We start from the raw sequence: 23,761 nt of genomic DNA, 5'->3' as shown, positions 1-23,761 counted from the left end.
TCTCTCATTTCCAGCGAGCTCACACACATATACATACGTGCACACTGACCACCACCGTCACAATCACACCATTCTCACCACCTGGACCCTCCCTTATCTCCCTTACCTCATCGATCCCACTGTCTCTCCTTCTCGATATTGTGCACAATCATTATGCACGTGATTTTCCTACGAGGTAAGTCGATTTCACCTTTAAATACTCCTAGATCAGGTTTGGTAGGGTGATTAGGTAGTTTTTGAGACATTTTGGGATGGTTTTGGACGCAGGAATACTCGGAGGAAACCTTTCCTAGTTTTTCCGGCATGTACCACGGGTTTATAGGGAATTTCTAGCCAAAGCTGACAATAACTTGGCCCCATTTTGGTACGAACTTGTCCTCCATGTCTCTAGCTTCAATATTATTTTTGAATCATTGTTTTTGGTTGAGTTTTGACCCCAAAACGAAGTTGAGAAAACTCTCTGCTGAATTCCGACCTTTCTTTTTGCTGGGTCCGTTGACCTGTAAGTTTAAAGGCCAAACCCGACCCGAAGTAGCCCAACCCAACCTAATCTGGCCCAACTCTAAACCCAACCCAAAACCTTGGGCTTATGTAACCAAAATCCAACCCATTGAGCCCTATGCCCAACCCACTAAACTTAACCCAAGCCCAAATCAATATTGGCCTAACGCATTAAGCCCAAAACCCCAGGCCCAATACAGAAATCCATTTCCACAGTTGGCGCATGGCCCAAGTGTGGGTGAACATGGGCCCGCGTGACCTTTCTGGCGACTCATCTCGGGGCGACGCATGGCCTTTCGGGCTGCCATTTAGTGGCAGCGTGTGCGGCAGCGCATGAGGGAACATGAGGTCCTTCTTTATGTTATTCGACGTGCCGAATCCAAATCCACTATCCATTTTCTGAAATTCCATCGTTTTAGTAAATTTTTATTAAATGTGCTCTCTTTGTGTTTAGGTACAATAGTTGGAAGCGATCCAGTTCATCCTAGTTCGAGTGGTTTTACAGTAGACGACTATTTGTGAGTGGACCCCTTTTAAACTTACATGTTTTTATAAAATATTAACCTAGCATGCATTTCATATTTCATGATTTGAGCATGTTTTATAATATGATTTACGGAGAATTTATGGTTTCTTTAAATTGCTTTTACGAAATATTTATGATTTATCGAATTTATGTTTTACGAAAGATTATGAATCATTGGATTCCGGTATATGAAATTTTATGGCTTTCGAATATGATTTATTTTACGAATTTATGAATATGTGCTATCATGGATTGATGAAATAAGGTTTTGAGCTTTTGAACTCCGGATTTGATATGGGATTTTGAGATATGTTTTCGATACGTATCTAGTGGGTTATCATATGGCACATTCACACACCACGGGTATTAGTCCATGGCCATAAGACACAATGGAGGAGTAGTGAGATATTTATACCCCCAGCTTCACTGTCGAAAGCAGTGTCGAACAACTTCATTAGTCACAACTAGTGTCGGTGTGTATGTATGCTTTTTTATTCAGCTTCACCTTCGAGTGATGGACATGTTATATAGTTTCACCTTCGGGTGATGGACATGTTATTCAGCTTCACCTTCGGGTGATGGACAGATACTGCCTACGGGCGACTATGATACCCCTAGAGAATACAGTATGGATGAGATTTAGGAATTTGCCTTCGGGTGGCAATAGCACCATCATCGAGCATTGTTTGACACGTACATGTTTTACAAATGATTTTTAGTGCATGCTAAGTTTTCAGAAAAACTATTATGTAGTATTATATGCGTTTTCAAAATAAGGGATTAGTATGTTCATAAATAAAATGGTTTTCCTATTATTAGTATTAATACAAATTATGGTCCACTCACCTTTTCTATTTTGCACCCCCTCAGGACATAGCGACGAAGAGTACGACCTAAGTTTCAAGGCATTTCTCTATCAGTGACCTTGCATCTCTCCACTTGAGTATGGATTCTTTTCATGATCTTTGTTACTTGTTGTTTTACCATTCTATGGCACTTTTGTTTAGTAGTATGCTCTGAACATATTCATGATCGTTGAATATCCTGTTTTTGTTATGTTTGAATTGGATTACAATCACTACTGCTTTTTAATGTTGCATCTTCTTGTGAATCTTGTTTCTTACGTAATTTTTTAAATGCTTGTTCCTTTATATTCTCACATATTCACACACTTATGGCTTTCATCACACTTAGGTGTTGGCCAACACATGCCATCCAAGTGTCATTTGGATATCTGGGTTGGGGCGTGTCAGTTTGATATAAGCATCACGCGAATAGCCTCTACTTCTGCCAAGATCGTCGAATTAAAAACCCTCATCCCCGTTCATCCTGCTCTCCTCAAACAACCTGCAAAGTCTCGAATAACCCAACCATATCCCCCAAGTCATGTGTTCGAGTTCCACAAGCCATCACAATTAATCTTTAACGTCTCAAAAGTCAGTTTCCTCCACCTTCATGCCACACTAACTCCTTCCCGCACCCTATCCATCTTCGTTTTGTCTAATGAATCCCACCCCTCATTCACAAGTACCCGATACTTACCCACATGTTTCCTCCAAACCTCAATTGCTTCCGTCGGATTCCATGCTTTGCCTTGAAAAATCACATCATTTCTACACTTCTAGATTCTCCAAAGACCAATTCCTGTCTTCGACAAGTGATCCCTAAGGCCTCCCAACGTCCCCTAGAGTCTCATCCCACCATCCACTTTTTCTCTTTTCCTTTTCCTTTCTTTTGAGGATTGTCAAGAAAATGAATAGTTCGAATTACAACACTTATATGATGAAATGATGCCTTAGGCCATCATGTAAAGAAATATGACTCGTTGTATGAAATAATTCTTCACTTGTAAGTGAGAGATCTTAAATTTGATTCTCGCCAAGGGCGAAGTTGAACTACATATTATGGCAAGCCATATTAGAACTTAGCCTACTTCCCCACTCCTTAGACCTACTCCAACCCTTAGAGTAAAACTCAAATTTTAGGTTCTAAACTTACCCCAACTTGCTCCAATCCTTGGAGAAAATTTAGGCCAGGATTCCTCCCGGGTTAGTGAGGCTAGCCCACCATATATGTTTATTTTTTTTTATAACTATAAATTAATTGAATCAAACGGCTAAGATCTAATATAATCAAATTCAACAGTAAAAAAAAGATCTAATGGTCCAAATATAAATCTAACAACTAAAGTAATTAAAAAAATCTTTTATATTCTTTTAGGCCTCTTTTGACACACCGTATAAGACATCGGATAGTACTAATAATACAGAGTAGGGTGTTTGTGTTCATTTGTATTAAATAGCCACTGGATTAAATAATCAGGACCCGCCTACTTTATACGATAAAGACCTGCTTGCTTATACCCTCCGAAACCACGATACAATTTAGCCCCAATTTGGTAGTGAGGTGCTTAAAAAAAAAAGCTAGGGTGAAAAAAAGCTAGAAGGATTTGAGGTGTTTGGTAAATTTTCCAAAAGCAGCTTTGTTTTAAAGCTGAGGGTGAAAAGAAGCCCAAAACCGGAAGCTGCTATTTGCAGCTTCCCAAAAACAGCTGCAGCTTCCCAAACCAAAAACACGGGTGAACAGTGTAGGTTTAATGAATTTTTCAATAATTCAAAATTGCCCTCCTTCCTTACAGTCTCTCCTCTCCGCCTCTCTCTCCTTCTCGTCTTACTCCTTTCTTTCCTTCAGTCTACTCTCCTTTCGCATACCCGAACCAGGAAACCAGATCTCTCTTGTTCTCTCGTTCCAAAACCAGTGTTCTCCCTTGTTCTCTCGTTCTCCAGGTTCGTTTGGTAAGTTTCTCTTGTAAATTTTATTTATTTATTTGTTTGGATTTTTAACTTTGGGGATGGGAGAGGGAAAAAGGGGTGGGAAGAGCAAAGGGATGAGGGTATGGGTGTTGGGAAAAACAAATGGGGATGGAGGGTGGGGAAAAATTAATTGGGGAAGGTGATATGGTTTGTGGAAAAAGAATAATTGGGAAAAAAATAATTGGGGAAAAATTAGGGTTTGTGGAGGAAACAAGAAAATTTGAGAAGGTCTGCTTCTGATTTGGGTTTAGGTAAAGGATAATTTTTTATAAAGCTTTGCTTTGGTTATAATCTGTGAACTGTGCTTCTGATTTGTCATCCCTTTGTCAGTGTTCGTATCGTATCTCTCTGGAAGGAAGTGGGTTTCTGAGGACATCGCTGAGGCTGTACTCGAACAGGTGGGTTATTTTTGTCTTGGTACAAAATTTGGTTTTCATGTTTTTGATAAATCTGTTTTGTGATTGCATTTAAATGGTATTTGGTTATGTGTTTACGTATTAGTTTGCACTTGAAATGAGTTTTCTTTCAAGCATTTTGTAATTTTCGTGATCATATTCGATTAGTGGTACATATCCTCTCGTGAAACCTAGGGATTAAAGTAGAAGACCAAAACTTGAAAGAATGAAATTAGGGTAGCTGATTTATGTTAAATTTGAGCATGGAGTGTTTGCATCAACATTGACTATTGCAGGCTGGCCCAGCTGTATCCTATACAAAAGAGAAACTTTTGACTGATAATTCATACCGCAAGTTTCAAATGTTTACAACTTCAACCTCTAAATCATAGCTTTGTAAAGTACTTACCAGGTTACATGATTTCTAACGTGTCTTATAGTTTTAAGCAAGAAAATGCAATGTCAAACAAAGAAAATGCATTCTGCAAACCCAAAAAACATATGATGCCCCAAAATGAAGTCCAAGATGAACGAAATATCTTGATCATCATAAGTTGGATGCAACAAAATGCTTACCAAAAGTACTTCAGCCTGCTTGGAATTATGTCTTTAAGATTTATTGCCAAAATTCAGCATGTCAACATTATACAGTTGAAAGCCACTGAAAACACTAACGAAAATAAGAATAAAAAAACTGCACAATTCCAACTACAAAAGGGAAGACAAAAAACAGTTGTTAAAAACCAGAGGCTCTGTCACTTACGTGTACTGATGAAGAAAGTGACGCACATAATCAGACATAATTTGAGAATCAGCAGCCTGAGAACAGAATATTAGACAGATTAATGACAGAACAGAGCAACTACAAAGTCTGTTACCAACCACCCAAAAAAAGGCCTTGTTACTTAGCTATCGAACAATGTTCCTGAGAGATTGAATGATTCAAAAACAAATTAAGCAGGAGTAAAGAGAGATAAAGAATGAAATAGGTAGAAGTGGTTAGGAGTAAAGAGAGATAAAGAATGAAATAGGTAGAAGTGGTTATATGTTCTGGTGTGTTCATCTTCTTTTCTTTTAGGTTTTTTGGTGTTTGTTGGTTTGGCTTTCAGCTCTTACTTGAAACAAGGTTTTTCAGAGATTAGGATTAGATAGACTACTTGTTTCATTTCTCAGTCTTCTTGTCTACTAAAAAAATAATAATAGTCAAGTGAATATTTTTATCTTATTCATCGTGTGAATTTTCATGTATTTTTATGGTTGATCTATACATTTTTATGGTTGATCTATGTGTTAATGAATTTTCATGTATTTTTATGGTTCATCGTGTGAATTCTTCAAGGATAGTTGACATTACATTCTGAAATTTCAAAGAATAATCGAACCACTTTTCAAACTTATATGTTAATTAAGATATTTTTTTTTTCTTTCTATACTGTGGTCCTTTTTATTATAAGTTTTCTCTTCTGTTCAAACTAACTTCCACTTAATGAATTAGTGTGATGAAATGTTTATTTAGTCTAGAATGCTTTAATGGTCGTAAATTGTTGTGTCCGAGTAGTCTTATATAATAAATAGTTGTATGGAAAATCACATGGACTAAAATTACATTTGGTAAACCTGTGGGGTATCCATATAAGCATGTGTTGGTAAACCTGTGGGGTATCCATATAAACCTGTGCAATTTAATCTTGTGATTAATGGTCCAATTTTTTTCCCAAACTGTGATGTAATCTTTTGTAGTTGTATGTCGATCGTTTATTGGTTATTTCTTGGTTATATTACAAATCAGTAGTTGGTATCAATGGCAAAGAATGGGGCATCTTCGTCAAATCCTATTGCTACATGGAATGCCCACAATATATCTATATTTTGTGATATTTGCATCAAGGAGGTTGAGGCCGGACATCGTCCGGGCACTCACTTTGACAAAGATGGATATGCAAATATTAGAGCTAACTTCAAGGCAGAGACAGGGCATGATTATGAAAGAAAGCAACTGAAAAATAAGTGGGATGCACTTAAAAATGAGTGGAAGTTGTGGAAAGAGCTAGTTGGTAAAGAAACTGGCCTAGGGTGGAATTCGAGCAAGGGTACCGTTGATGCCTCTCAGGAGTGGTGGAATAATAAAATTCAGATTTGTGTATTTATTTTTTAATATGTATTATGATATCAGGCAATATGGCTTAACCATATTCTTTCTTACTTGTAGATAAACAAAGAATATGGAAAATTCCGAAAAAAGGGCATTAGTCCTAAGATGGAGGACAAGTTAGATAGGATGTTCTTGAACACAGTTGCTACCGGTGAACATGCCTGGGCACCTTCCTCTGGAGTACTACCACCAGATACAAGAGATGAATCTATAGGACAAGTTGATTCAGATGATGAGGATGAAATTGAGACCATGCAGGATATAAGGCAAGCTAGTAGGAAGGGAAAAAAAAAAGAGCGGCTAACCAAGGAGAATTGCAAAACAAGAAAGGGAAAAAAATTAGAGGTGCTGCAAAACTTTGTGGTCAAATTGACCGTCTTGTTGAAGTTTATGAAACTAGGAGTTCTGCAAACTCATTGATGTCCAAACTGCATATAGGAAATAGTATTTCAGAAGTGTTAGCGACTGTTGCACAATTGCCTGGTTGTGAGCCACCTAGCGAGTTATGGCTGTTTGCTACATGTTTATTTTGTAGTGCAGAGAAGCGAGAGGTGTTTGGCACGATGAAAGATCCTGAAGTCCAGCTAACTTGGTTGAAATATCTGTTCAACAAAGAACAATAGGGAGCTAAAAGCCTAAAACTATGAATTAGGACTATATGTGTGGTTGTACTTTGCATTAAGATTATGTATTGAATGTTACTACATGTTTATTGAATGTTGGATTATATGTTGAATGTTGAATTATGATTTCTTGTTAAACGTTGGATTATGACTTGTTCTTGAATGTCGGAGTATGACTTCTTAGTGATTGTTGGATTATGACTTGTGAAATGTTGAATTATGTGTTAGGTTACAGGTGTATATTCAATATGAATACCTCTGATGATGATGTTCAGGATTTGGAGGATGGTGTAATTATATGTGCTGTAGCGAGAGCTGTTGAAACATATTATTTAAAATATGTCCACAAAACTCCGTGTATGAATTCTTCCCAAACAGGTAATATTTGGTTGATGGAAGTACTACAAGGAAATCATGTGCGATGCTATAGAATGTTTAGGATGAACAAAGATGTCATTTATAGATTATCCAATGACTTGCAAACTAATTATGGGTTGAAAGGTTCAAGGAAAATGAATGCAATTGAAATATTAGGAATGTTCTTACATATGTTGGGACATGGTGTGAAAAATAGATTAGCTCAAGAGAGATTTCAACATTCTGGTGAGACTGTTAGTAGATATTTTGGTGTTGTGTTAGATATCGTATGTAAGATGACAATAGATATTATCAAACCGATGGATTTTGAGTTTCGTGGCATTCCCCAAGAAATAAGGAGAGATACAAGATACATGCCTTATTTTAAGGTAAATTTTGACTCGTCTTCTAACTTATTTGTAAACTATAAGTGTTTGCAAACTATAAGTGTAGGTTGACGATTTTCTTCTATGTTATTATTTTTAGGATTGTATTGGTGCCATAGATGGAGTACATGTTGAGGCTTCAATACCACCTCCGGATCAAGTTCCATACATTGGTAGGAAAGGAATACCGACACAAAATGTTATGGCTGCATGTAATTTTGACATGCAATTCACATTTGCTTGTGCCGGATGGGAAGGCACTGCACATGATACAAGGGTTTTTTTTATGCGTGCTATGGAATCCAAATTTAAACTTTCCAAAGCCTCCAAATGGTAATCTTCATACTTATTTATAACAATTTACATACTTGCTTTGTATAATTATTACAATACAAAACAAAATTTTCAATTTTTAGGAAAATATTATTTGGTAGATGCAGGGTACCCACAAATGAGAGGTTATTTGGGACCATATAAAGGTGAAAGATATCATTTCCCGGATTTTCGTAGGGATCCTGAACCAACGGGTCATAAAGAGGTATTCAACCACATGCATTCTTCTCTAAGGAGCATCATTGAACGAACTTTTGGGGTATGGAAGAAAAGATGGGCAATTTTAAGGGATATGCCTAATTACCCGTTCAATAAGCAAGTGAAGATTGTCATTGCTACAATGACTCTTCATAACTACATACGGAGGTATTCTGAAAGTGATCGTCATTTTGATGACCCCAGGGACTATTGTGAAGAGAGCGATAGTAGTGATGATGATGATGAAGAATACCAAAATTATCAAGTTGAAGGATCCCATGAGATAGAAGCATTAAGAAATAGAATAGCAGCAAGTTTGATGAATGCATCTAATTAGACTACTTTCAAGTACATTAACAATATTGTACTAATGAATCCTAACTATTCAGTCTAAAATATTTCAATTGAAGTACTTTGTCATACTAATTAATATTTAACATAAAATTTATAAATATTTCTTTTTTTAAAATAAAATATATTTAATAATTCACTTTTATTTGTTAAGAAAATTAAATTAATAGCACATATAGTATTATACCATTTTTGGTCATTTCACACAGTCACAGCTGTTTTACATAAAAGTTTACCAAACACTTTTTTTTCCAAAAGCACTTTTACGAAAAAGTTTACCAAACACTCTGCTGGCTTTATTTCACAGCCGCTTATTCTAACAGCACAACTGCTTATTCTCACAGCAGCTTTTTTTCAAAGCACATCAATACCAAACCAGCCCTTAGTCGGGTGAAATTTCTCGCTCTCTCCTTCCTTTCCAGACGCACTATCGATCCTATCTAGCTACTTTCTTTGCCTCTTTTGTGCTTGTTCTCTTGTGTGAATCCTACGTTAGTCTTCTTAAACACCTTCTTCTTCTTTGTTTGAATCCAAGTTCATCTTCTCATTTGTCTTCTTTTTCCCAAGTTCCGGCCCTCCCTTTGTTCTTCCCCCCCTTCTATTTTCTTGCAATTTTCTTTCAATTGATTGAATCTAGTTATTGTTTTCTCTCTAATTATGCAATTGATCATGTAATTTTGTGTTTTAATTAGAATTTTTGAATTTTAGGGTTCGTCGTTGGGGTCGAATTTTAGATTTGTTGTTGGTGTTGAACTTTCATCCATATCAGTATATTGTTTAGTACTTGGGATTGGGTGTGGAATTTTAGATTTTTCATGAACATCAGCAGTATTCGCTGGTCGATTGGGTGTAGATGTTGCATCGAGAAGGGCGTATTGAAGAAACTGTAGATGAGTGGCTAAAAAACAATTTTGTGTAAACACTGCCAAATGTGAGCCTTTTCAACTCAATAGTCGCTGTTGAGCATCAATTATTTATGGGTAATTATGATTTTTGCGAAGAATCAGAGATTTCGCTCGATAATTGATAGTACGCATTTAGTGCAGAGTGTAGAGTAGGAATATGCAGGTTCACTTATTACACGTAGTTAGCTGCTATAATTTGGCCCTTTTAGCAGCTCAGTTTAATGGCTTAGACATGTGTATGTATTGGATATATGTGAGTATGTGAGTAGGGTTTTCGAGTCACAATCTTGAATCTTTTGAAACATTAGAGAGCATAATTAGTAAACTTCAGCGTGACCATTAAGTTGATGTTTTCGAGTCACAATGAGGTGATAAATATACAATGATTTGAGGTTGTACAAAGTGCCATCATAGACTAGACTTCTTTCTCTCCGGAACTTGGTGTTTTGATTTTTTGAATTCGATTCGTAACATGCTTCCTTAATGGATGAATGTCAAGACATCTTTCTGATTTCATTGTAATTTTTCCTTCTCATCACCCAAACGGTATGTAGGATTTATTATCTGCCTATGACATTTCTTTTCTTGGTCTGGCATTATGTTGAGAAGGTACTTCCTTTTCACACTTGTATTTGGTACGAAGTCTCCTTCAATGTAGCGGTGTCATTGGTTGCATTTGTTCATTTTAGGTGTTTAGCTTTGTCTAGGATCACATTGGCTGATGGAAAATAACTGTGTTGTGGTCTATTGTTGTGTTATAATGTCTTAATGACACAACTGCAAATAGTAGCGGCACTGCATATCAGAGTTGTAATATTTTGGTAGGGAAGGAAACAATTATGAAATATGCATCCTGATTTTGGTTGATAAGTTCTCATGCTATTCCGTTTTCAATGTTATTATGCATTTTTGCTTTAATTAACCAATAATCATGTCTTCTTGTATTTTCTTATGTCCTTACTTACATGTATAATGTCATGCTCCAGTTACTTAATTATTTGCCACTATCTAATAATGTTATTTTATATTTTCACTAGACATGGATGAAAGAAATATTGTGGCATGCTTCATTGTTAAGTTATGGTACTTGAATATTGTGACTTGGTTGATGATGTGATTCATGATGAACCATAATTCAACTAGAAGGTGTAATCGGCAACTTGCACTTAGAAACCGCACATTTGTTAGGAGAATGGTAGAGTTAGCCTATTTAGACAGCATAATAGGATATGATGATGTTCAATGTGTGAACCAAATTAGAATGGATAGAAGAACGTTGTAATACCCTGAAAAATTTAAATATATAAATTAATTATTTATGTTATTAATATGTGAAGGAAATAGGAAAATAAATCAATAAATGGTTAAGGAAAGTTCAGTGGGAAAAATGTGAAGATCCATTCATGGATTTGAATATTAAAATAAGTATTTTGTAGTCATATTTGTAATTACAATGTATTTATAATTACGGTAGATATTTGTATCGATAAGTTAAAAAGACGAAAATACCCTAGTTGGTTTAACGTAATTATATGAGGACGTATTTTATCCTCATATATTTTGTCATATTTCTTGACATATTTGGATAGAGGACGATTTCACGAGTGTGTAGGCGAAAACCGTTCGACAAACGGGGTTATAACGAATGAAATAGAAACGAACGAAAGTAGGGGCAAAATAGTCATTTTGCCATGGTTTTGGGAAGGTTCCATATTGTGTTTTGGATGGAAATAGGCCACGGGAAGGAAAAAATCAGAGGGGCAAAAGAAAGAAATGGGGAGGAGGCGACTCTTCCATAGCTTTTGGAAGGAAATTCTTCTTTCTTCGGACAAAAATCAGAGAGAGAGAGTGTTTGGCAGAGAAATTGAGAGTTAGAAAACATGATTGTGAAGGAAAGATTCAAAGAATTGAAGGGTAAATTCCTTGTTCCTTGATTATCTTAATTTTCAAATGTAATTTCCTTAAGTTGAATTGAAACTGTTGTGATATATTTGGAGTTCATATTTTTATTTAGGGTTTTCTATCAACTAGTCTGAACATGAATTAGAGTTGAGTAATTCAGAATTGGTGTGTAGATCAAATTTCTTGATCAAGGGTTTGGTTCAAAAGGTCAATTTCTTGTTAAATTTTGAGTCATGTTAGTTTTGGATGTTGTATACATGACTTCTGGACTACCTGAAAGTATTTTGGGATTTGTTATATGAATTGGAAGTGGGCTGTTATGTAAGTTGCAGAAAATTGATTTCTTTGCAAAGAAAACTCAAGTTTCGAGTAGCCTTCTTTGGCGCTTAATTTCTAGGTCTTTATGTGCTTCTTTGAAGAAAATTTTTAGTGTGTTGAAAGTACATATGTTCATGATCGTAACCCAATTATTTTCACCCAGTTCCCTTGAGTTTTGATTAATCAAAATCTTATTTATACTTGGGTCGCGAGCTGCCAAACAGTAGCAGAAAACTGGGTTTCCAGTTTCAAGACTCCATTTTTCTTTTTGGCATAACTTCCAATTTAGAGCTCTGTTTTCTACAAAATTTATATGTTTTTAAAGTATAGAACACAAGCTTCAAAACCCATATAATATCACACAATTTGGTTTATTTTTGAATGTTCCAAAGGGAGCCTCAACTTGGTCCAATAGTGCTATTTTCTGCAGATTTTGTGAAAGCAAAGTACTATTTTTACCACACCTATTTTCTTTTCCAGATTCCTTTCTAATCTTCTTTACTTCTATTTAGGTGATATTATTTGAGTTACAAGACTCGTTGATCAGAGTGGCTAGAGAATATTATTGTGCTTCTTCGAATGTTCTTAGAATGTTGTGTGCCTGATTTGTGGTATAATGTTAAGATATAATGGTTTATGTGGTGAATGTTCGAGTGTAGTAAATGGTGAACTACGAAAGGCTTGATCTCGTTCAAGGGTATGTAGGCAGTTTAACAGGGCTGGTTGCAACCTTAAATAATCGAGAATTAATCTCTTGTTGGGAATTTGTTTCAAGAAAAGAAATTAGGTGACAAACTTGGAAAATTAAATCTTATGTTTTTGATAAATAAATGTTGGTTATAGACTTTGTGAGTGATTAAGAAATTTAAATAAAGAATTGTGATTAATGGTAGTTAGTTAAATTAGAGCTTAATTTTGGCCCATCATCGAAATTAGTTTCCGAAATAAAATTTTCGGGTCGGGGCGTTACAAATGTTCCATTATTTATGTTAGATGCTCCGTGACTATGGTAGAGTAAAATTGGATGGTGCAGTGACATAGAAGAACAAGTTTGCATGTTTTTGCATATACTTGCACATCATATAAAGAATCGTACACTTGAGAGTAGGTTTTGTCCATTGGGGGAGACCATAAGTAGGTATTTCAATTCCATTTTACATGGAGTGTTAAGGCTGCAAGGTAGACTTTTAAAAGTGCCAGTACCCATTCCTAATGCCTACCCAGATCCTAAATGGAGTTGGTTGGAGGAATTCTTCATATTTTATAAAAATTACTTCTAAAATTAATGTAATTAAATATATTGAGCTTGCTAATGTCATTGATTTTTGGAAAAATTAGTATCCGGTTCCTAGTTTTTACTGTTCATTGACTAAGACCTTATTAGTTCTCAAATTTTGATTCAAGTTCCTAGCATTAATGTGATAATGAATTTACATGTTTATTATATAATTTTTTAATATAAAAATTAGTAATTAATTTAGGGTTTAATACTCACACCTCTATTAAACTTCTAATTAATTTTCAATTCAAACATTTCCAAAATAATAATAAATTAAATTAAATTAAGTTTGTACCTATTAGTTTTTTTTTTTTACATATATAAAAAGATTCTCAATTTTTAATCTTAAATGTACCCATTCATATAATTTTTCAATTTTTTTAATCTTAAATGTACCCATTCTCAAATATATCAATTTGTTATATTTAAAATGTACCTTTTTTTTTAATATAAAATCCTTTCAAATTTTTTAATCCATGTTTAAACTTATATGGGTACATTCTTTTTCGTTGATTTGAGAATGTATCCATGTTTTGGTACAATAACTTTTTTTGTTAATTTTGGTTAATGTACCCATACATATATGTATATACACACACCCACACAATATAATAGAGAGTATAATTTATATTTTATTATTTTTAATCACATAAATTATGGGTTTTATTTAAAATCTCATTAATATAAACAATTACAAATTTCAATTTTTAATTTTTAATTTAAAAAATATAGTAACTTACATTATTACATTAATGTCAGGGACCTCAATCAAAAACTAAAAATTAACAAGGTTTCAATCAAAGAATATTGATAGTTAGAGACCGCATCCAAAGTGTCCCTTGATTTTTTTTTTATATATATAAAGAATTGCTTGGGGGCATTGAATGGGACTTACATTAATGTTCATGTCCCTGAGTGAGATAAACCAAGATACCAATCAAGAAAGGGAGAGATTGCGACCAATATGTTGGGAGTTTGTAATCTAGACATGAATTTTATATTTGTGTACCCAGGTTGGGAAGGGTTGGCCTTTGATTCCAAAGTACTTCGAGATGTGATAAGTAGACCATTGGGATTAAAAGTTCCCACGGGTAACAATAAATTATTTGTTTATATTAGTAATTTGAATCCTCAATTTTCTTATATATTGTAATATACATTTTTTTGGCTAGGAAAATCGTATCCCATGTACGACAGATTGAATGTTATTTTTGGAAAAGACTGAGCAACCGGAGTATGAGCTACAATTCCTACTGAGATGATGAAGGAGCCTAAGTAAATTAATGGAGATGAAGATGAAGCTGAGGTGGAGACTAGTTCTCCCTCTATTGCTCAACGTTCTAGCAATTCAAGTACCAAGAAAAGGAAGAGCTCAGCTGCTAATGATAATGATCTAGCTGTGACATTTAAAGAAATGCTTTCTGAACCAGTTGATAAGTTGGGTGAAGTTTTACAAGCTGCTTTTGGGAAAGGAGTGGATCCAAAACCTAAGATTGCTTCAAAATTGTCAAAGATGGATTCGTCTATTGAGGATCAAATCAAGACACTGAATATCATTTTCGAAAAGCTACAAAATGAGAGGACATTATTGTCTTTGGATGGTTCAATGAAAAAAATCCTTCGTACTCATGTTACTTGGATAAAGTAATTGCAGTTGACATTAGAAAACAACAACAATATATTTTGTTAAAAGCAACATGCATATCTTTTGTTAAAAGCTGCAGCATGTATATATTTTGAGTACTTGGACAAATTGCTTCTTACCAAAAGCAAAGCAGCATCATGCACATATTTTGGTTATCTGGACAAACTGTTTCTTACTGAAACCAGCTCGCATTTGTATATTTTGTGAATTTGGATATGTGGTTGGATTAATCTATATAACGTGACGACTGCAGTTGTGTTTTGTGAACCTTCCCTTATGTTATTGGAAAATATTGTGAATTTGATGTTTGAAATTTACTATTTTTCTTTGTTATTTGAAAATTTGTGTGGTTTTCAATAGGTATAAATATGAGAAAAGTTCAACAAACAAACAAAGATTTGTCAATTTTTTTTTCTTCCCTTTTTGTATCTGGTTCAGTATCAAACACAGTATAAATAATATGGTCAATAGTTCGATACTGCACCAAACGCCCGATTAATTTAGTCAGTACTATCTGGTGACTATTTATCCTATCCGACAGATACAGTCAGTACAGTCAGAGTTGCCAAACGAGGCCTTATAGTGTTTCACGAGTTTCATGATGTCGGTTTAGTGGTTTTTCAATATTTATCGGAATCTAAATATTTTTAGGTTAAAGTGGTCATAAAATTAAATTAAGATAGTCTACATAATTTTTTTTAAGTTACTTCAAAAAAAAAAATATTTTAAATTCATTTTTTAATAATCTCGGGCTAAAATTTTAAATCAGAATAATTGGAGGAGAAAAACTATTTCTAGGTTAAAATTTTTAAGTTTAACTAAAAGTTTGAGATGATCTTAAGATAGATATTATCATTTGGTCAAAAAACAAGAAGTAGAGATTATCCAAAACTAAGGGTGAAATGATAGGATTCAATGCTACCTATTATTTACTACTGCGTTGATATTTTAGCCATTAAATTATTTACATTTTAAACTTAACTATTTATTTTTCGTCTTTTTTTTTTTGAAATTATTTTTCGTATTATATAATGTTACATACTGATCAACACACGTCATTATGTTGTCCCAAATAGCCGTGCGGCCTCCGACACCACTTCCTGAACGATTAAGACCTAGTTTGGGAGTGAGGTGCTTAAAAAAAAAAAACACTCATGAAAAAAAGCTGTGAAGGTTTTAGGTGTTTGGTAAACTGAAAAAAATGGGCTTATTTTGGAAGCTGCTGTGAGAATAAGCTGAAATCAAAGGAAAAAGCTGAAGCTGCTATTTGTAGCTTTGGAAAAATGACTTTTTTTCAAAGCACACGGAGCTACAGTGCTTCTTTAATGAAAAGACCCACTATTTGACTGTTTTTTTTTTCCAAAAGCACTTTTACAAAAAAGTTTACCAAACACTCTGCTGATTTATTTCACAGCCGCTTAGGGCTGGTTTGGTATTGTTGTGCTTTGAAAAAAAGCTGCTGTGAAAATAAGCGGCTGTGCTGTAAGAATAAGCGGCTGTGAAATAAATCAGCAGAGTGTTTGGTAAACTTTTTTGTAAAAGTGCTTTTGGAAAAAAAAAAAAAAAGCAGTCAAATAGTGGGTCTTTTCATTAAAGAAGCACTGTAGCTCCGTGTGCTTTGAAAAAAATCCATTTTTCCAAAGCTGCAAATAGCAGCTTCAACTTTTTCCTTTGATTTCAGCTTATTCTCACAGCAGCTTCCAAAATAAGTCATTTTTTTTCAGTTTACCAAACACCTAAAACCCTCACAGCTTTTTTTCATGGGTGCTTTTTTTTTAAGCACCTCACTCCCAAACTAGGTCTTATTCTCACAGCACAGCCACTTATTTTCACAGCAATTTTTTTTCAAAGAACAGCAATACCAAACCAGCCCTAAGTATTTTTGGTGGGTACTTCAACGACTAATCAAATATTTAACTCTAAAGGCGCTTCCTTTATCGCCTTGTCGCAAACACCGCTAAGCTTTCCCCATACGGATCGCAAAATTTCTGAAACCCCAAAGCTTTTGGGTGGATTCCTGATCCAAACCCAAAATTAATCTCGGGGGTTTCTCTTGGTTCCAATCCTCCGCTTCCCGAACCATCGGTAACCGCCCTTCCCCGCCATCAACCGCCACCTCCTCCTCCTCCATCTTTCACCCTTCCGCCAATATCCAAATCCAGGTTCGATCGTTTTCCTTTCCACTTTTTTTAATTCTTGAAATGTTTCTGTTCATCGATCTGCTAATTTCGGATCGAAGCCACATTAGTTTGTCATCGCTTTTTTTTATTACTGTTTTTATTTTATTTTTAAATCTTGATTTGACCAAACCATCCAGAATTAACACAGAAATCAATATATTCATGTAATTTATTCGTTTTTAGATGTTTTTCGATTTAAAATTTTCTTTTGTTCTGATAAATATTGGTTGTTGTAGGGATTTTTGGGTTGGGGATAGAAGATGGGGGCATTCATTTCCAAGTTTTGGTTCATGTTGTTTCCTGCAAAAGAGTATAAGATAGTGGTAGTTGGGTTGGACAATGCTGGGAAGACCACTACTCTTTACAAATTACACTTGGGAGAGGTTGTCACTACGAACCCAACTGTAGGCAGCAACGTCGAAGAGCTTGTCTACAAGAACATTCGATTCGAGGTACCTTAGCCATTCCTCTCTCTTCTATGTTCTGTTTTTTTTTACATTTCGTTAACGAATGGTTATCCATTTTAGGATGGGTGAGTTTCTTGATTAAGTTAGGTTATTCTTGTGTGTGGTCGAGCTGTCGAGGGGTCCTTTTATCTGTGTTTATTGAATTCTTGTTGTTTTCTAACAACCTTTTTCTTAGACTTTTTAATACTGTATTTGGCTATTGATTTGAATTTCTCAGTTTCTTATTTTTGTTTTCTTCTCCTGATAGATATTTCTAGATAGCCATGCAGTTAATAGGGTTGTGTAAAGAAATCATCTTACCCAATTGTTTGGTTTCTTAATGGTGACTAGATGTATCTGTTACTTTCCCTCAATTGCCTGCCGTTCCCCTACTGCTATTGATAATCCTATCCATGGCAATGCCTTTGACATTTATCCCACATAATCACCCTCATCAAACCCATTTAGTTAATGGAGTTATAGTTCACTGCAGTATTAAGGGGAGGAAATTGTTCGGTGAAATTTGTTTCTTTTAAGATTATCGGTGTTGTATTGGGAGATTTACAGCAGCATGAGCTTTTAGCCCTTTCCACAAATCTTATCCTTTGCACAAATCTTATCTGAAGCATAATAGTAGTGGCCTCTTCGTGGTAACTTTCAAAGTTGATCATCTGTTCTAATAATGAAGAGGAATATTTTATTTTGGGTTGCAGAATTTTTTTAACCGGGCATACAATGTGTTCAATCATTTTGTGTCAAGTACTTTAATAGGAAGTATACCATGCTCGACACATTGAAAGGTTAAGAGTTAACCGGAAACACACCAGTTGTTTTATATGCTCTGAAAGCTCTCACAGTTTAGATATGTTTACCATGAGAGTACTTGACTTCAAGTGCTTGAACATTCTTTTGCGGAAGGATGATTAGAGTTGTTTTATGTTTTTGTTTAATATATTCATGGTTTTTATAAGAAATCATTCAGTTTCATTCTCGTTGTTTATAACAGTTTTGATATGATGAATTTATAGAGAATGAAGAAACTAATGTTATAACAGTTAGGATTAGGCGTAAATTTTACTTGGATTGTTTGTTCTTGTTGTTACTTTTTTTCATTTCAGTTTTATTCTAGTTACTTACTAGAGCCATGTGCGTGTGTGTGTCATCATTCGTACATCTAAAATGGCATAGATTTGATATATCTGGAGGATGTACTTTTGGACAGGCTAATTGTCCCTGCTGTGTTTCTGAAATATATGTCTTAACATGTCAAGCAACAATACGTCCAACTACACAGGAAGCATGAAATTTCAACATTACTTGCCAACTGAGCATGATAACTATGACTTTGCTGATGGTGATCAAAGAAGTGTAGAAAGGAATTGAATGTCGTCGTTAAAACTTAGAAGATAGTGACATCCTTCATGTATAGTGACATTGTTGGTCTGTGTCCAAGTCTTTTTAGCTCATTAAATATTTTGCGCTACCCCATTTAAATGATGCTATACATCTCAGTTGGATCAAATGTTAGTCATGCTCTCAGTTTTCTCTTCCCTTGCCATTTTCATTTCATTCTCTCTCATTCAAGGCATTATATCATGCTTAAGTTTTCTTGGTGTTAGACGCTAAGATCTAAAGAAGATACCTGCAAATCATGTCAATGATAGGTATGGGATCTTGGTGGACAAGAAAGACTGAGGACTTCATGGGCAACATATTACCGTGGAACACATGCTATCATTGCGGTTATAGACAGTACGGATAGGGCAAGAATTTCAGTTATGAAAGATGAACTGTTGAGGTTGCTGGCACATGAGGATCTTCAACATTCTGTTGTACTGGTTTTTGCCAATAAACAAGACCTCAAGGATGCAATGACCCCAGCAGAGATCACCGACACACTCTCTCTTCACAGCATCAAGAATCATGACTGGCACATCCAAGCCTGTTGTGCCCTCACAGGAGAAGGGCTGTATGATGGTCTAGGTTGGATTGCCCAGCACGTTACAGGGAAAGCGCCCACTTGAAGAAAGACGGAGAGCGAGAGAGGGAGATTTTTCATGTATCTGGGGTTTCAAGGCTAAGTGATGTATCAGTGTCAGTTGTGTATCATCAAAGCTATTTGCTCTGAGCAAATGTGTAGATCGTTCCCAATTTCAAATGCTTGAAGAATATTTTACCTTGTGAATCATTAGGCATTTCTTTAAACAATACGAGATGCCTGAAAAATTGTAATGCTCTGCCTATATTTTACCTTGTGAAAAATGGTTACATTATGCAAATTTGCCTTAAATTAAAGACACTCCCAAATTTCGCATTGCCATAAATTGTCATCTGCACAATGAAACGTTTTGTGGAACATTTGCGGGTAACAGTAATAACAAAATCTTTGAATGTCCTAATTGAAGCCTGTGTGAACAAACGACGATGGAAGCCTGGAACTCGGCAACAATAATCACAATATCCAGCATCTGCAACCTTTTGAGTCTTGGGGGCCTTCGAACCATCGATCCCAGAACGGATTAAGAGGGCCGTGTGTTCTGTCAATCGCAAGAAGATGAAAATCAGAAACGATGGGAAAGTTCAACGAAACACCGCAAAAGGAGGCGGAATAGAGGTGTTACATTGGGAGTAATGGATCAGGCCTTGTTTCCGCACTGTTTAGTATTCTGGAGCACAAACAAAAGTTGGTAAACATATTGATCCCGTTCGAAAATAGCTTTCTGGATAAAAAAAAAAAAAAATCAAAATATTCTAAGTAGCTTTGGTGCTTACTCCTTGCATGCAGATGATGCCTTATCCATCTTTTCAAGTTGCTCCAGTTCTTCCTGCACAAACAAAATGAGGAGAAAAAAAATACATTCAGCAGCCTTCATAATGATGTCATGCTGATAAATCATGACAAACAAACACACACACAACAAGCTGCTGAATCCCTTTTTCGGGGTGCCTTTTGATTACCAAATCACATAACTAGATAATCGAAACTCCTGCCCAACAAAAAGAGAGGAAAACAAATAAAGCAATAACCATTATAAATCTCCAATTCCGAAGTAAACCTAATATGTAAAGTGTCACTAGATGCTTGCCATAAAAATTCGGGGTCGTGGGAGGCTGAAATGTGTCACTAGATGCTTGACAATGATGAGTGGTAGATAAGCTTTATTATAGAAACATTCGAGAAGCCAATAAGTGCCGAAAGAAAAATTTTTAACATAATCACATTTCAAAGTTATCTTAACAAGAAAAGTATGACACTGCAAGTTCATTGACATCCAACTTTTTGACCAGAACGTTTTGTATGCCTCACTCTTTCCTCAAGGTGCCCTACCCACATGGTGGAAGAGTGAGTCACGAAACTCAAACATCGTTAACCTTAGTTGCTTCCGAAGACAGAGGATATGGAGTTTCATTTCTTAAAAGAAGGTATGATTTGTAAGTTTCAAGAGCATGCGGCATCAATTGATATATGGAAAGATTAATTAGACCCCCTCTCAAACCAAAACTTGAAAATAACTCCAGACATGACTGTCCCACCAATATATGTGGTTGCTCGTCAAACCAAAATGATAGCAGCCAGTTTAACAACTTCTACCAATATATGTGGTTTCAAAAAACTTATCTGAAGCATAACGTTAACTGCAAGTCTGACAACTTTTAGCCACAGACAATGACACCAATAATAGCAGTTGCTCCTAGGTTCGTGGACGGAGTGTTCTAACAGTCAAAAGCCCAAAGAGGTTAAATATCCAAATATAAATGTGACAAATTCATAATTTTTCTACTCAGCACATGAGAAGCCATCTTTCCAAACACTCCGATACCATTTAATTAGCCTTTATCATTTTTACGAACTTTACAGCTGAAAAGTTGAAACTTAGGACTCAAGGTACTCTGAATGTTGGTAGATCTGGCCAAGTTGACTATCACAAACCTCTTGTTATTAATACAGCCCCAGGAAACTTTAAGATAGCACTGGAGATCGCTAGATTCAACTGAATGTTCTGCCGTTTAATTTTAAGCTATTTGACTACAGTTCTTCTCTTGTGATAAGTAGGTACTTACTATGTTGCTAACTTTTTTCAATTTTATTCTAGTTTTCAGTTATCAACAATATGATAGGTCATGCATTTTCACAAACATTTGCTTGAAACCTTATTCCGCAACACCCCTGGTCATCTTTTCAATCCAACAAAATTTTGTCTTCAAGAACAACTTAAAGACCAAAATCTTGTAGTCTTGCACCGCATTTTCAGTTATCAAAACAATTTGACAACAAGACAACCATCAAAAACATTAACTTCAGAGTTTGATGTAGAGGACTCAAATATGTATACAACACATGCCAAACAAATGAGGAAAGTATGCCGCTGTATAAAGTGTAAAGCTCAACGATTCACTTCTCAAAAGTTAAAAGTGAGCAAATAAAACTAAAATACACAGGTACACCTCTTAGCTGTAAAGATCATGCTTTCTTACCAACAAAATCAATCAGTTGTTCACAAGAAACATGTACTCACCCGTCTATTATCCCATTATTAATTTATTATCTATCTGTTGCGAATCAAATTGCCCTTCTGCACATGTGATAAGGAACTACAACAACCGAGAAGGCAATCAACTATTCCCAAATGCAAACGTACATAATAACTGGACAACGACTAATAACTCCAAAAATTTCCAACTTTTGCAAAAAATACGGATAGAAAGTGGGTCACAGGGCGCAATCGGAAAACCTGACGAAGAGGGTCATATTAATCGAACAACAACCCTCATAAATTTGGGGTAACAATGAATAAGAGGGTCACATGGCTGCAATAGGCAAAGCTGAGAATACACTCCAAAGAGCGATGCATAAATTTCCCAAACTCTCACATTACACTACAGAACTAGGAAACCGAACCTACGGATTGATGAAACAAGACCACAATCTGGTAAACAATCAATTAAACCATTTCAAACTCTGCAACCATTTTAACACATTCACCACAAACCTAACAACTCTAATAAATGCATTTTTAATCCAATCCAATCCTAGATTCCATCATTGACTCTCTAAACCTTAAAACTCCAAACAAACAAACAGAAAATCCAGTGACCGTACAAATCCAGCAGCTAATTGAATTCATCCTTAAAAATTGGAAATTCTCACTATCTCACTGGCACATGCATCCAATCACACTCAGAAACGACACATAAGACATCAAAATCCAACAACATAAGACGAACTCAAATTCTCACCATCACAGGTAAAAAGAATCACACTGACCTCTAAGAATCTAGTTTCTTGCTCGAGCCGCTTCAACTCGGCATGTATCCTGTGCTTCCCTCTGGTGTCGGCGGCGGACAAGGACTGCAGCCGTAGGGTTGTTGGGCTCAATGTTTCCGACCCATCCGATTGCATCGTATCGCAGAACCCACTAAAGCTTCAAACCGTCTAGCAAAAACCCAGTTGCAAAAACCAACATATACCACAAAGAAACAATTTGATCATCGAAGAAACGCCACTGGAGTGGAAACCAACGACAACCCAGAGATCTTCATGGACCCCACAACCAATTTCTCGCCAGAAACACAAAGCCCTTTTGCAAAGGAACGGATCTAGTAGTTAAAGAGAAAGGGACAGAGACAGAGGGTTTTTGGGTTTGGCTGTTTTGGAAGGGAATGAAAGGGGAAAGGAAGCAGCTTTCTTTCTTTCTTTGTCTTTTGGTTGTTTGGTAGTGGAGGGAGTGTTGGATCAAAGCTGGTTTTCTTTTTTTCCGTCTTTTTTGTCCCTCTTTCTCTCTCTGCTTTTTACTCTCTCTCACTACTTTGAAGTCCAAGAAGGATATAGACTCATACAGATTCGTTACTTTGTTGTGCTGCCCCACGCGGTGTCTATATGCCCACTTTGCGCCCTGTAATTGTGGAAGTGCGCGCGCATGGTACCGTGGGCTTGGACAGGACACTATTTAGCTCTGGTGTGTTAGTACCAAGGAAGAAAATATCGATAATATCGGAAATATCGGTTGTCCGAAAACACGGAAATATCGATGGAAATATCGGTAAAATATCGATATCGATAAAAATTACATGGAAACCACGGAAATTGTAAGAAAAACTTGGAAATTTTTAATGAAACTTTGTAGGATGTTTATTTAGTCAATTATCTATTAGTTTATCACAAAAAATTGGAAGGAAATGCATTGCATGATGGATTTAATTGATTTAAGTTGATTATATAGCGAGCTGGCAAACATTGTGAGTGTAGAAAATATGTAGTAATTAATGAAAGAAGTTTAAACACACCATAATCATTTATATATAATTAATTAGTACAATATTTGGAGGTTTTATTTAGGATATTAAAAAAAAAAAAAAAAGTGAATAAAATGATGAAGAATAATGTGCCGATTTTGACACTTTAAATTTCTTACACATAAGAATAAGACTAAACTTTAATTTGGATGCCGAT

At 35.5% G+C, this 23,761-nt stretch overlaps 3 protein-coding genes and 1 pseudogene across 3 annotated transcripts; 3 read left to right on the top strand and 1 right to left on the bottom strand.

Moving 5' to 3' along the window:
- Nucleotides 1-3,600: 3,600 nt before the first annotated feature.
- LOC126609170 (uncharacterized) lies at nucleotides 3,601-7,010 on the top strand. Its single transcript, XM_050277161.1, has 5 exons — nucleotides 3,601-3,822; nucleotides 4,171-4,238; nucleotides 6,028-6,375; nucleotides 6,445-6,653; nucleotides 6,923-7,010. Exons 1-5 carry the CDS (start codon nucleotides 3,624-3,626, stop codon nucleotides 7,008-7,010), a joined length of 912 nt encoding a protein of 303 aa, XP_050133118.1. The 5' UTR covers nucleotides 3,601-3,623.
- A 7,185-nt stretch (nucleotides 7,011-14,195) lies between these two features.
- On the top strand, nucleotides 14,196-15,051 carry LOC126609169 (uncharacterized; annotated as a pseudogene).
- Nucleotides 15,052-16,586: 1,535 nt separating this feature from the next.
- Nucleotides 16,587-19,589, top strand: LOC126608336 (uncharacterized). The gene is made up of 3 exons (XM_050276200.1): nucleotides 16,587-16,846; nucleotides 17,101-17,316; nucleotides 18,975-19,589. Exons 2-3 carry the CDS (start codon nucleotides 17,125-17,127, stop codon nucleotides 19,332-19,334), a joined length of 552 nt encoding a protein of 183 aa, XP_050132157.1. The 5' UTR covers nucleotides 16,587-16,846; nucleotides 17,101-17,124; the 3' UTR covers nucleotides 19,335-19,589.
- Nucleotides 19,590-19,595: 6 nt separating this feature from the next.
- LOC126608338 (guanine nucleotide-binding protein subunit gamma 2-like) lies at nucleotides 19,596-23,165 on the bottom strand. The gene is made up of 4 exons (XM_050276204.1): nucleotides 22,577-23,165; nucleotides 20,083-20,135; nucleotides 19,932-19,976; nucleotides 19,596-19,847 (listed from the first exon to the last, which is right to left on the bottom strand). Exons 1-4 carry the CDS (start codon nucleotides 22,709-22,711, stop codon nucleotides 19,763-19,765), a joined length of 318 nt encoding a protein of 105 aa, XP_050132161.1. The 5' UTR covers nucleotides 22,712-23,165; the 3' UTR covers nucleotides 19,596-19,762.
- Nucleotides 23,166-23,761: the final 596 nt, after the last annotated feature.

Source organism: Malus sylvestris, chromosome 16, assembly GCF_916048215.2.
Source record: "Malus sylvestris chromosome 16, drMalSylv7.2, whole genome shotgun sequence".
Taxonomy (NCBI): domain Eukaryota; kingdom Viridiplantae; phylum Streptophyta; class Magnoliopsida; order Rosales; family Rosaceae; genus Malus; species Malus sylvestris.
Note: the sequence above shows the minus strand (reverse complement) of the source record. Positions and strands in the feature narration are given on the sequence as shown.

Coding starts and splice junctions, on each gene's coding strand:
- LOC126609170 (XM_050277161.1), top strand. CDS start 3,624: ATGAATTTTTCAATAATTCAAAATTGCCCTCCTTCCTTACAGTCTCTC. Junction 4,239..6,027: donor CTGAGGCTGTACTCGAACAG/GTGGGTTATTTT, acceptor ACAAATCAGTAG/TTGGTATCAATGGCAAAGAA. Junction 6,654..6,922: donor GAGACCATGCAGGATATAAG/GCAAGCTAGTAG, acceptor TTTATTTTGTAG/TGCAGAGAAGCGAGAGGTGT.
- LOC126608336 (XM_050276200.1), top strand. CDS start 17,125: ATGGGGGCATTCATTTCCAAGTTTTGGTTCATGTTGTTTCCTGCAAAA. Junction 17,317..18,974: donor ACAAGAACATTCGATTCGAG/GTACCTTAGCCA, acceptor TGTCAATGATAG/GTATGGGATCTTGGTGGACA.
- LOC126608338 (XM_050276204.1), bottom strand. CDS start 22,711: ATGCAATCGGATGGGTCGGAAACATTGAGCCCAACAACCCTACGGCTG. Junction 20,136..22,576: donor AAGAAACTAGATTCTTAGAG/GTCAGTGTGATT, acceptor TTGTTTGTGCAG/GAAGAACTGGAGCAACTTGA. Junction 19,848..19,931: donor CCTGATCCATTACTCCCAAT/GTAACACCTCTA, acceptor TGCGATTGACAG/AACACACGGCCCTCTTAATC.